Consider the following 14,526-nt stretch of genomic DNA (forward strand, 5'->3'; position numbering starts at 1 on the left):
TCCAGTAGGCAGGCAGCAGAGCTCTGTAGCGCTGACTCAGGGCCAAGGAGGACAAACTGCCAGCCAGGCCTGCAGTCAGTCACAGTGAATCAGCAGCAGACTCTACCTGACTGTTTGATCTGTGAGTCAGCACAAAGTTAAGTGCCAGCCTGCCGCACTGTTGTTCAGCTGGCCTTCAATTACTCTAGCTGACCTCTCTCTCTCTTCTCTCTCTCACTCTGTCAGTATGTCTCTGTGTCTCTCCATGTCTTCATACACACAAGCATGCACCAGCACGGATCAAGGTCCAGATAGAACAGCTTCACATGCACATCCACAGCCCACATAATCTTTCCTTATCTCAATTTTATGGACAGCAATATGTTACAGTTGAACAGGCACAAGCAAGTAGAAACAGAAGGACGACAGCCTGTCATCATTGCAGAGACAATATGAGTGCTGACACAAAGGACTTATCTGGTTTCATATTCTTGCACATTTTGAACCTCTCTTGATGTCTTGTTAAATGTGATTGTAAAACTAATTGGACTAATAAGGGAGAGTAAAGACTTACTCTAGAGGCAAGCACTATGAACATAAAAAGATGTACAGTATGGAATAGGGCTATGATATTAAATCAGATGATAAAGCTATGAAATTATTTAGGAATATGTAAATGGTGCAGGAGTGATTCAGTGTGCAAAGTGGAACTGACCACTTCCCTAATCCTGCAACACTAGTCTCTCTAGACAGACGGGTTGCCTCGATCTACTACGATCTACCATTGTTCCAGTTTCAGGTGTGGGTTTCCGAGACTACTGCAACACCACAGTTAGTTAACGGGTAATGGCCATTAACACCACATGTAGCCTATGTGCCACATTGCCTAATCCTGTATAACACTGTGAATGCAGTTTTTAGTTTTTTAACCTTGGTTTCTTACCAGGGTTAGGGTTAATTCCATTTAAATTCCAAATTACCTAAATTATATCGGCATATTGATTGCACTACGCACGGGGGAAATACACTCGATCACTGCTACTCTAACTTCCGCAAAGCATACAAAGTCCTCCCCCGCCCAACCCTTCTGCAAATCTGACCACGACTCCATCTTGCTCCTACCGTCTTATAGGCAGACACTCAAACAGGATGTACCAGTGACTAGAACCATTCAACGCTGGTCTGACAAATCGGAATCCTTGCTTCAAGATTGTTTTGATCTGGCGGACTGGCATATGTTCCGGTCAGCATCCGATAGCAACATCAATCTATATGCTGACTCGGTGAATGAGTTTATAAAGAAGTGCATTGGAGATGTTTTACCCACTGTGACTATTAAAACCTACCCTAACCAGAAACAGTGGTTTCTGAAAGCGCGAACCACCGCATTTAACCATGGAAAGAGGTCTGGGAATATGGCTGAAAATAAACAGTGTTTCATACTCCCACTCCCCCTATCTGGTGCTCGAGGGTGCCAGGCTGCCCTTCATTACGCACACCTGTCACCAACATTACACTCATCAGCGCTCATTGGACTTACCTGGACTCCTGCACGTTGTTGATTGCCCCCTCTATATCTGTCTGTTCCTCAGATTTGTTCACCGTGTCAGCATTATTGTCATAATGTTGTTTTGTTCCCCTGTCCAGACGCTGTTCTTGTTTTGTTTGATATCCATTTTCCATTAAATGTTTACTCCCTGTACTTGCTTATTGTCTCCAGGTCTTTACAGGGCTTTAACTGGAATTAACCCTAACCCTGGTAAGAAACCAAGGTAAAAAAATCTCTAAACTGCATTCAAAGTGTACATACAGTACCATTCAAAATTTGGACACACCTACTCATTCAAGGGTTTTTCTTTATTTTTACTATTTTCTACATTGTAGAATATAATGTACACAACACTATGAAATAACACATGGAATCATGTAGTAACCAAAAAAGTGTTAAACAAATAAAAATATATTTTGAGATTCTTCAAAGTAGCTACCCATTGCTTTGATGACAGCTTTGCACACTCTTGGCATTCTCTCAACCAGCTCCATGAGGTAGTCACCTGGAATGCATTTCAATTAACAGGTGTGCCTTGTTAAAAGTTAACTTATGGAATTTCTTTCCTTCTTAAGGGGTTTGAGCCAATCAGTTGTGTTATGAAAAGACAGGGGTGATAAACAGAAGATAACCCTATTTGGTAAAAGACAAAGTCCATATTATGGCAAGAACAGATCAAAAAACAAGAGAAATGACAGTCATCATTACTTTAAGACATGAAGGTCAGTCAATGCGGACAATTTCAAGACCTTTACAGTATCGTCATGTGCAGTTGCAAAAACCATCAAGCGCTATGACGAAACTGGCTCTCATGAGGACCGCGACAGGAAAGGAAGACCCAAAGTTACCTCAGCTGCAGAGGATAAGTTCATTAGAGTTACCAGCCTCAGAAATTAAAGCCCAAATAATTGCTTCACAGAGTTCAAGTAACAGACACATCTCAACATCAAATGTTCAAAGGAGACTGCGTGAATCAGGCCTTCATGGTGGAATTGCTGCAAAGAAACCACTACTAAAAGGACAACAATAATAAGAATAGACTTTCTTGAGCCAAGAAACACAAGCAATAGACATTAGATCGGTGGAACTTTGTCCTTTTGACTGGTACTGTATATATATGAATATAAATGTTAGAACAGTAGTGTGTATATATGTATATATACAGTGCCTTGCGAAAGTATTCGGCCACCTTGAACTTTGTGACCTTTTGCCACATTTCAGGCTTCAAACATAAAGATATAAAACTGTATTTTTTTGTGAAGAATCAACAACAAGTGGGACACAATCATGAAGTGGAACGACATTTATTGGATATTTCAAACTTTTTTAAAAACTGAAAAATTGGGCGTGCAAAATTATTCAGCCCCCTTAAGTTAATACTTTGTAGCGCCACCTTTTGCTGCGATTACAGCTGTAAGTCGCTTGGGGTATGTCTCGATCAGTTTTGCACATCAAGAGACTGAAATTTTTTCCCATTCCTCCTTGCAAAACAGCTCGAGCTCAGTGAGGTTGGATGGAGAGCATTTGTGAACAGCAGTTTTCAGTTCTTTCCACAGATTCTCGATTGGATTCAGGTCTGGACTTTGACTTGGCCTTTCTAACACCTGGATATGTTTATTTTTGAACCATTCCATTGTAGATTTTGCTTTATGTTTTGGATCATTGTCTTGTTGGAAGACAAATCTCCGTCCCAGTCTCAATTTTTTTTAAATCAGCCATTTCCAGCTACAATAGTAATTTACAACATCTACACTGTATTTCTGATCAATTTGACATCAAGGACATTTCTAAGTGACCAAACTTTTGAACGGTAGTGTATACATTTTTTAAATATATTTTCCTTCATTATTTTCCCCTAACCCTATTACTCCTCCCTAATTGGAGGAAACTAGTGGACAATAACAGAATAACACTTATTTTCCACCATAATTTGCAAATAAATTCATAAAAAATCCTACAATGTGATTTTCTGGATTTTTTTCCCCTTGTTTTGTCTGTCATAGTTGAAGTGTACCTTTGATGAAAATTACAGGCCTCTCATCTTTTTAACTCTTCAACTATGACAGACAAAATGAGAAAAACATTTCCAGAAAATCACATTGTAAGATTTTTAATTAATTTATTTGCAAATTATGGTGGAAAATAAGTATTTGGTCACCTAACAAGATGACAAGCAAGATTTCTGGCTCTCACAGACCTGTAATTTCTTCTTTAAGAGGCTCCTCTGTCCTCCACTCGTTACCTGTATTAATGGTACCTGTTTGAACTTGTTATTAGTATAAAAGACACCTGTCCACAACCTCAAACAGTCACACTTCAAACTCCACTATGGCCAAGACCAAAGAGCTGTCAAAGGACACCAGAAACAAAATTGTAGACCTGCACCAGGCTGGGAAGACTGAATCTGCAATAGGTAAGCAGCTTGGTTTGAAGAAATCAACTGTGGGAGCAATTATTAGGAAATGGAAGACATACAAGACCACTGATAATCTCCCACGATCTGGGGCTCCACGCAAGATCTCACCCCGTGGGGTCAAAATGATCACAAGAACGGTGAGCAAAAATCCCAGAACCACACGGGGGGGCCTAGTGAATGACCTGCAGAGAGCTGGGACCAAAGTAACAAAGCCTACCATCAGTAACACACTACGTCGCCAGTGACTCAAATCCTGCAGTGCCAGACGTGTCCCCCTGCTTAAGCCTGTACATATCCAGGCCCGTCTGAAGTTTGCTAGAGAGCAATTGGATGATCCAGAAGAAGATTGGGAGAATGTCATATGGTCAGATGAACCCAAAATATAACTTTTTGGTAAAAACTCAACTCGTCGTGTTTGGAGGACAAAGAATGCTGAGTTGCATCCAAAGAACACCATACCTACTGTGAAGCATGGGGGTGGAAACATCATGCTTTGGGGCTGTTTTTCTGCAAAGGGACCAGGACGACTGATCCGTGTAAAGGAAAGAATGAATGGGGCCATGTATTGTGAGATTTTGAGTGAAAACCTCCTTCCATCAGCAAGGGCATTGAAGATGAAACGTGGCTGGGTCTTTCAGCATGACAATGATCCCAAACACACAGCCCGGGCAATGAAGGAGTGGCTTCGTAAGAAGCATTTCAAGGTCCTGGAGTGGCCTAGCCAGTCTCCAGATCTCAACCCCATAGAAAATCTTTGGAGGGAGTTGAAAGTCCGTGTTGCCCAGCAACAGCCCCAAAACATCACTGCTCTAGAGGAGATCTGCATGGAGGAATGGGCCAAAATACCAGCAACAGTGTGTGAAAACCTTGTGAAAACGTTTGACCTCTGTCATTGCCAACAAAGTATTGAGATAAACTTTTGTTATTGACCAAATACTTATTTTCCACCATAACTTGCAAATAAATTCATAAAAAATCCTACAATGTGATTTTCTGGAAAACGTTTTTCTCATTTTGTCTGTCATAGTTGAAGTGTACCTATGATGAAAATTACAGGCCTCTCTCATCTTTTTAAGTGGGAGAACTTGCACAATTGGTGGCTGACTAAATACTTTTTTGCCCCACTGTAAGTGCTCCTACTGTAAGGGATAAAAGCCAATATTCACTCAAATTAAATTACTAATAACATAGCCCCTAGCTCTTTTCTGGATGGAATAGAACATGAATTAATCATAAAAGTATCACATGCATTTGAAATGTATTAAATACAAGTAAATATTTGCATTAAGGTATGAAGGAGTCTTATCCTAGCAATAAAATAGTATTGTTGTTAATGAATGTAGACTAACTTCATTCCTCACGGTAGGTAGACTGATCCGTTGCGCTCGTGCTCATCGTTCTGTGTTGTCACTGGGAGAGCATTCACTGGCGCATCCACTTGTTGACCTGTGTTCACAACAGAGTTCAGGGTTACTGTTCGCTATTTAAAGAGGGAGGCAACATGGCACACGGTTTAGTCAAACGGGAATCAGTCGAGAGTGAGATGCATAAACCCGAAGACCAAAGTAAGATCTTTGTTTATACGAAGAAGAGGGGGTATGACGTTACACGTAACCCCTACCTGAACAAGGTAACCACAACAAGTGCTTTTTGTGTTTACTTTGTACGTTTATTTTCTAAACGAAGTGTTAGCTTTAGCCTACATGTTTAGGAGTATCATCTTCAGAGCAGGCTATATTTAGATTTAAAGGAGCACAATGCCCCTCGAAGCGGTTTATATGGAGTTGTTCCACTCTCGCCTTTGCGTTTTTTTTCTAGTAGCTCCTAGATACAAGAAATGACGCGAAAGCCCATCCTCCCCGCGAAATACCCATTACACAAGTTCAGCTTTTCAAATATTAAATGACAGCCAGCCCACTGTGGATGATTGAGACGTGTGCATTAAAGATTAACGAGCTAACAATATATTTTCATTTGGCGAGAGGAAGAACTAAAGTCGGTCAGCTGTTTAACCTTGGCAGTTGCATGAGTGGAATGAAGCTATGGAAGCATATGTCCACCCTCGACTTGCTTGTCAGACTTCGAAAAACTCTTCCAGTTTTTGTCACAGGCTGCCACAACGGTTAACGAAATTAGCCGAAATAGCTTTGCTAGGCTGCAAACCATAGTCATTGTGTCAGAGTTTGATTATGGTAACCGAGGGAGCTTTCTAGTGTTTTTGTTGGTCGAACGAGCCACGCTTCCCCTACAGATTTGCGGTCACGAGCTAGTGAGGCTACATGTTGTTCGTCAACGTGTGGGAGAGTGACAGTTTACTATCCATGTCCATGGTTCTGATCAGGTCATCACGATGAGTGCAAATTGTGGGTCATCTGTTAACATAAAAAACAACACTGTTTAATTAGACATTTGTGGTGTACTAAAGTCAGGAAAACGAATTGCATGTTGAACTCTCCATTATTGTTGTATTGCCGTTGTCCATTTCATAATATTCTGTGGGTAAACCCGAGACACCCCATTTATTATATGTTACATTTCGTATGGTATATATTCATTTGTGGATGTCCATAACCCATTTCATATGATATGTTATGAATTACAATTTGTATTATATATTACACATTTGCAAAACTTACAAATTCTAGCTGGCTAACGTTAGCTAGGCTTGGGGTTAGGGTTAAGGGGCGGCAGGGTAGCCTAGTGGTTAGAGCGTTGGTCTAGTAACCGGAAGGTTGCAAGTCCAACCCACGAGCTGACAAGGTACAAATCTGTCTTTCTGCCCCTGAACAGGCAGTTAACTCACTGTTCCTAGGCCGTCATTGAAAATAAGAATTTGTTCTTAACTGACTTGCCTAGTTAAATAAAGGTAAAGTAAAAAAAATGTTAGCTCAAAGGGTTAAGGTTAGCTCAAAGGGTTGAGGTTAGGGGAAGGGTTAGCTATTTTAACGCAATTTGAAATTGCAATTGGACAGTGAATTTGTTGATTGGTCAGACAAACACAGTGAATTTGATTCTGGAGTGGCATTGAATGTTGAAATTCCAGAAGGAATGGCTAGGATATTTGATTTGAGTTGCACAACTTCTCAAGCATGCTTCACTAGGTGCAAACCACAAAGACACGTGTCAGCACAACAATATTTTATTTGGGTGGCCATATTGGATTTGGTCACATGAACTAGGCTATGAGTTATAGACCTAGAGACCCTGGCTGGTCTATCCATTAGTTCTATGCTCATCCCTCTCTGTGTCTTGAGTTTTCATGTTACTTCTATGTCTCATGTCGTAATGAGCTAGCTAGAGCATGTGTTATTGCTTTGTTTTGGAGAAGACTGGGGGTTTAATGAGATTAATTAAGAGAAACTGCTTTCAAACTGCTTTAAATTAGGAGTCATTGGAGATGGAGTGCAGCAACCTATGTATTTAACTCTCCTTCTATAGTAAATGTGCTTCACCTGGAAACCGTTAAGTTAGGCCTAATACACCAAAAGACTGTGAGGACCAAAGTACAGGCTTAATAGTCAGTGTGAGTAAAAAATATACCAGGTCTATTTGCATCAGTCAAAGAAGGGGCAAAGAAGGCTACAATGGGTTTCTCTCTTTGTCAATTGATAATAACCGAGATTGTCCTTTACAAGAGATAGGCTATTCTTTTAAAGAACGTTTCTTTTTCTATAAGTAGGGCTAAACAACAATTAATTTTGACTGCCAGCAGTCAATGAAGTATAAGCTCTAAGTTGCAAAGTCACTGAGATTGCCTTCTTGAATGCTCCAGCTTTGGTTTTGGTATGATCTACGTGATACCCTCATAAGTCAAGTCGAAACTGACGTTGGCACACACAAGTGCACAGGTAAGACTGATCAGAGGAGAAAAAAGGCTTTTTATGCAGCGGGGTGAACCATTCACTCTCAACCTTGTCCATGAACCAGCAGGAGGAAATTAGAGGAGAAAGTAGGAAATGCCTGCTAAAGCATGTTCTGCTTCTCAACAACAGGCAGCCTTCTGTGGGCCCAGCAGTGGGACATTGTTGCCCTCTCCTGGGTTCAGCACACCCTGGGGATATGCGTTTACCTCCCTCACCTGATCCACTTCAGCCTCCAACAGGAGCCAGTGAGAAGGACAACACACTAATTGATGCTGAGGGACGGAGGTTGCAATTCACATCTGCAAGAGTCCATTTTGTTTTCATCCCCCCTCAACTCACTCTCCATTCACCTTGTACCCCTCCTTTCTCGCTCAACACTCACTCCGCCCCTTTGAAAAGGTGGAACAGGATATTATAGGTGTGTTTTCTGTGTGCACACCACGCAATAAAGAACTAAAGTGGGGAGCGAGGCAAAGAAAGGGATCTCTGTGGGGAGGAAGAGAGAGCTGGCCAGACTCCACAGACGTCCTCTGTCTCTCTGGGTTGATCAGGTATTAATGAGCAGCCTGTGTGAATCCCAGGCTCCCAGGCCACACTACAGCCCTTTGATGCTTGCTGGACTGCCACGAAACGCTGGCATGAAGAGCAACAAAGAGTGAAACACTCTTGCTGAGCGCCCTATCAGGGATTGTGTTTCACCTCAAACACGAGGTAGTGGAGCGCAGGTGATCCAACAGATGCCCACTCAGTCGGTCTTTGTGTGCTAACTAGGCTAACCCTGTGCTGAGTTTGGTCACGGTATGGATGGACACTTTAAAGCCTTTAGCTCATTAGAGGGTTAGGGTGGCATCAATGAAGACCTAGAACTGGGACAGTCCTCTAACATCTCTGGATGTTAAGGAAGATGGCTCTCCTCAGAAGACCCCTATGATGCACAGAAGATTTTCAGCTGTTCATCATGGATTGGTATTCAATTTCACCAAAATAGTGTGGAATGGTGCAGAGTTCAATCTGGCATCAACTTTCAACTCTCCAGAAAATAGAGATCCCTTGATTAAGCAGTAATAAGCAGTTTAAATAGCTGGTGTTATGTAACATTTCAGCCCAAAATCAAACTGTGGTGAAGATCCATGACAGCAATTGGATGCCCCATTTGTAACCACAGGCTCCACATTTGTATTTATGGATCCCCATTAGCAGATACTCTTCCTGGGGTCCAGCAAAATGAAGACAGTTTATACAATTTTAAAAACACAAAACTGTGTGCCTCTCATAGTCTGTTCTGGACTTGGGGACTGTGAAGAGACCTCTTGTGACATGTATTGTGGGGTATGCATAGGTGTCTGAGCTGTGCGCCAGTAGTTTAGACAGACAGCTCGGTGCATTCAACATGATATTACCTCTCTTAAATACAGGTAGTGATGAAGTCAATCTCTCCTCCACTTTGAGCCAGGAGAGATTGACATGCATATTATTAATATTAGCTCTCTGTGTACATCCAAGGGCCAGCAATGCTACCTTGTTCTGAGCCAATTGCAATTTTTGTCCCCGCACATTGACTCTGTACCGGTACCCCCTGTATATAGCCTCGCTTGTTATTTTACTGCCGCTGTTTTTTTGTTACTTTATTTTTAAAACATTTTTGTTACTTAACACTTATTTTAATTTTAACTTTTTAATGCATTGTTGGTTAAGGGCTTGTAAGTAAGCGTTTCACTGTAAGGTCTACTACACCTGTCGTATTCGGCACATGTGACAAACTAAATTTGATTTTAATTTAGTCAAGGTGTGACAACTAGGGCCTGTAGTACCTTCCTTTTTGATAGTGTTGTTAAAAAGGCAGAGCAGCGCTTTATTATGGACATACTTCTCCCCATCTTAGCTACCATTATATCAATATGTTTTGACCATGACAGTTTACAATCCAGGATTACTCCAAGCAGTTTAGTCATCTCAACTTGCTCAATTTCCATATGATTTATTACAAGATTTAGTTGAGGTTTAGGGTTTAATGAATGTTTTGTACCAAATACAATACTTTTTTAGTTTTAGAAATATTTAGGGCTAACTTATTCATTGCCACCCACTCTGAAACTAACTGCAGCTCTGTTAAGTGTTGCAGTCATTTCAGTTGCTGTAGTAGCTGATGTGTATAGTTTTGAGTCATCCGTATACATAGACACTCTGGCTTTACTCAAAGTCAGTGGCATGTCATTAGTAAAAAAAAAAAATGCAAGGGGCCTAAACAGCTACCCTGGGGAATTCCTTCTACCTGGATTATGTATGAGAGGCTTCCAGTAAAGAATACCATGTTCTGAACACCCATTAAAGAACACCCCTGTTCTGTTAGACAAGTAACTCTTTGTCCACATTGACATTGCAATGGCCCATCCGACAACAGATCTGTGTTCATGGTTTAGTGAAAATTCTGTGGAACAATACTGTATCTGATTGGACAACGAGGATGTGCTGGAATGCCAACTGGCTGACCCTGGGAATGGAGCTGGGTTATCATAATCCTCTGTCTTTAACAAATATAAGTAATCATTAGCCAGCACTCTTTATGGGTTGGTTGGAAGAGCAGCCAGTGATTGAGAGGGACTGGTTTTGTGTGAATCCTATTGTTCTTCAGTCTGGGCTGTAATACTTGGACCAAGGTATGACCCAATGCTGTCCTAATTGGGAAAAGGTGCCATTTGATGCTTGTGAGAGTGTGGGACCTAGCCCTGACTTGTTCACCTACAGAATGAGCATGTCTCTCCAAATATTTTGGAATGTTGGGAAACTTGTTATTGTCACAAGTTCACAACTCTATGTGGGGGCCCTGTGTAGCATCGCTGATGTGTACCATCGCTGATGTGTACCATCGCTGATGTATATAATATGTACACTGTCTTATAAAGACATAGGCCATTCTATTATGAGTAGTACAGAAACTTTTTTTATTTAAAAAAAAAAAATTTTTTAGGGACAACTTGAGATGCAGGCGGGTGTTAGCTGGCAATAAGCTTTCATGACACTGTTAAACCGATGAGTGGCTATGTGACAAAGAGTGCTCTGTTCTTGCTCTATCACAGGTCAGATGATCCTGTCAATCTCCCTCACTAGGAACTAGAACTCTTGAACTCCCAGGACTGTGTGTGTGATGTCACAGGTATCCCAGGTGTCTCCAGGTGTGACAGTGCGACCCCACGCATCGCCGGCCGCCAGACATTCCACTGATGGCCTGGAGTGGATCGGCCCCCTCAATAACTGAACCTCAGTGGCACCTGCCAAGCAGCCTGATTTTACCCTGTCACACACACACACAAGATCTCAATCTGCCTGTTCATTCTGGCCTGTTTTGTTTCTCTGGGACAGACACGTCTAAATCCCCTAACCTGCTGGTTCGTTGAGACTTTGTGTTTTGTCTAAGACAGTTTTTTTCAGATCTGGACAATGGAGAAGCCATTAGACTGGTCCCAGACACATAGAGAGAGACAGTGATGGACTCATCGCCTGCCTATGAAGCATGGCACAGTCCTCCCCTTCCCACCTATCTGTTGCTCTTGTCACTCCCTTGTTTACTCAGTACTGCTTTTGTTTGTTGTTTGAAAGGGAAAGTCTTACAAAGTCCTGACATGAATATAGATCTAGAGATGGAGAACCAAGGGAATAACCAAAAGAACAGACCTAATGCTATTGAGATGAGGCCTAGGCCTATCCCAGTGAGGCTAGTCAGTGGATTTGGAATTTGGAATGACCGATTGCCTATTGTATCATAAAGGAGGTTGTGTGAGGAAATTGTCTGATAAACAGGTTGAGGATCTGGTTTCGGCTTATCAGATTTGACACGATTCCCAAAGGACTTTGAATATGACCAAAAGTCAACCTGTTCAATGGGCCTCCATATCCACTTTCTAGGAAACAGTGGAGAAACACAATCTGTCCTGCACAAGCAGCAGTACAAGCTCGGGTCCAAGCACAACATCACTGTGAAATGGAATGCTGTCACAAGGAAAGTTATGGGATTGTTGAAGACCAGCACTCTATCCCCCTGAGCCACTGGCAATGGAGTTATGTTATGGGGTTGCAGAGTTAAAACCGTTGCTCATTGTAATGGTGAAGGTGTTTGCATAGCTCGAAGCAAGTTCCAATGCTTCATTCTTTTTCGCCTTTGTGTTTTTTGGGAAGATTAATTCCGAGCACCGGTTGTGATGTAGGTGGGCCTTAGTGGATGGAAGATATCATAAAAGGCAGTGGATGGAAGATATCATAAAAGGCAGTGGGGACAAGGGACAACCATTTGTGTCTCCCTTTCATAGGTTTCATGTTAACAACACACAATGTCTATTGATGGTAAACCAATGTCATGCATCCTATTCTAACTGGAATCCCATTCACACTGGCTATCTCAAGACTATACTCCAGCATGGTGTCGGCTTAGAGATGGCTGTCATTTAAGACATGGCCAAAGTATTTCAATTCTGATGATTGTACAACTGTAAATAAATCAGCCCACCTAAAAACACAGCCAAAGTGTTTCAGTTCTGACAATTGTAGAATTGGAATCAATCAGCCTACCTACTTTGATAATAAAATGACAGAAAATATGTGGAGCCAATAAGGCTGTGACTTCACAGGACTCTCACTCACTCTATAGTGAGTTCACAGTGTTGTGTTCTTATTCTGCGATAGCAGGTCAACAATGATTTACTTATTTCTGAGAACAGAACAGAAGCCAAATTGATTAGGAATTTAGACTGAGAAGAGCAATTCAGTAGCTAACATACTTTAGCTATTAGATTTGTAAGTTTCTCCCTTAAATGTAGCCTAACTTAAAACATTTCGGTAACATACTTTAGACTTTGTGGCTATACAGAAATATTGCCTCTGGGGGTGCTCCTGAGCCAAAAGGTGTCCACTAAAATGGACGGATATATTGCTCAGAAATGACCTCATGACCCTTGATGTACAGCTTCTTTAAAAAGGATTTAGCTGCATTCTGGGTGTGGGATCGGTTTAGCTGTCACAAGGGAACAACATGTTGAATAGCATAGTGACTGCCACCTACAGGACAGCTGTGAGAGTGACAGAGGGGTTTTAATGCCTTCTGACAGTGCTGCCTGTTTGCATAAATACTGTCCATCAGACGTGCTATGTCAGCCCAGGCTGTTTTTGGAACTAGACTAATGATTGCTGAGTAGGGACTGGCCTGAAGAATGCAAATGTTTAGCCCAAGGCTTCACAGAATTGCTGATTTGTTTAGAGACTTGGACTCTTGCCCGGCAATACTGCAGCTCCCTATTGACCCCCGTACACAGAGCATGAGAAGACCACGGCAGAAGGCTGCATTTTAAGTCTTACATCCCACACCCCGGCCCACCTCCGTTTTTCAAGGCTGTTTAAACAGCAAGACTGTCCATAAATTCACAAGTTGACACCTCACTGATTTACAGAGCCCCGTGGGTTCAAATATTTGCTCAGAAGGAAGACTTTTAGAAGCTCCTCTCAGTCAAAAGAGAATGGGAGCACAGATTTCAGGATGAGGATGACTTAATGGAAGTGGAGATAACCTAAATAGGCTTTAATGTTGTGCTTACTAATGGTGGTTTTGGAACAGTGCTGGGCTGTGGTATGCCATATGGACGTGTCTGTGATGGTTGTTTACTCTGCATGTTATCTTGTTTGAGTCCTGTGGGGCTGACCACTGGTCACGGTCACTCTGTCATCCAGTTTCAAGAACGTCTGTCATCCAAGGTGACGCCACGTCCAAGCAGGCTTAAACACAATGGCAATAAGCAACTGACTATGAAGCCAATTTAGAAGGGAAATGTACTCATCAGACTGTCAACTGAGGTTATGGATAATGTGGAGGCTAAAACATGGTGCTGTTGAAGACTGACAGCTTAGTGATCGAAACTAAACTAAGGCTGGCCTTTAATCCTGAGAGCAAAATTGTGTGTTAAGTCAAATTTGCCAAATGCCTGTTTAATTTAGACATGAGTCAGGTATGACATGTAAATTGGGAAAGTTTCATAAAAAGCCTTTCCAGAAGACCTTGTGCGTCTATCTACTGGCCCCCTGGTGTCCTCGTCTCTACTTCCAATAGCACACCTCTCATAGACTACTGTACTATATCACATCATCACATGCTAGCCTTTGCTTTTCTCAGCTTCGGTAGAAATGCCTCCATGCTATCTCTCTCCACTTATCCTACTTATTCCTTATTCTCTCTCCTGCTAAGTTATTATTACTAGCTACACATGTTTAGGTCCTGATGACAACCACTCTCTAAACAAAGTTGGCATATTAACAAGTTTTCTGCCTATGATTCCACCTAATGACCCAAATGATGTCTTGGTATGCAAGTGTTTACAAATGTTGTAGCAGTAGAAGATCAGTGGAAGGAAGGCAGTTTGAAGTTCTCAAAATGTAGATCTATTTACAAGTCTTGCTGATCCAACAGTGAAGGTGCCATATGTCAAACGAGTAGATTTACAAAATATACACGGGCAACAGCCCTAAAGAAATAGCCTCTGTATCAGGCTTAACCTGTCCTATCTGAACAAACACAGGTAGAGGGCAAGACTACACAGCCTCCCCTTGAGAAATCAAATCTGTATGTGTATATGCACTTGGCCCCTACCAGGTCCATACAATTACCCAATTGGAAATGACCAATGAACTGGTTCAACAATGTAAAAGGCAATTTCCATATCCATTCTTACATTGGTAAA

At 41.8% G+C, this 14,526-nt stretch overlaps 1 protein-coding gene across 1 annotated transcript in view; it reads left to right on the forward strand.

The window, feature by feature from the left end:
• Window positions 1-5,296: 5,296 nt before the first annotated feature.
• The window catches only part of LOC110489963 (NADP-dependent malic enzyme), a 125,839-nt gene continuing 116,609 nt past the window's right edge, over window positions 5,297-14,526 (forward strand). Inside the window, exon 1 of the mRNA XM_090199865.1 lies at window positions 5,297-5,574. Within this exon, the coding sequence (XP_090055991.1) occupies window positions 5,446-5,574 (129 nt within the window). The 5' untranslated portion in view covers window positions 5,297-5,445. The remainder of the gene's footprint in view (window positions 5,575-14,526) is intronic.

The sequence above is a fragment of the Oncorhynchus mykiss genome, chromosome 2 (genome assembly GCF_057628025.1).
Source record: "Oncorhynchus mykiss isolate SJ-2025 chromosome 2, ASM5762802v1, whole genome shotgun sequence".
Taxonomy (NCBI): Eukaryota; Metazoa; Chordata; class Actinopteri; order Salmoniformes; family Salmonidae; genus Oncorhynchus; species Oncorhynchus mykiss.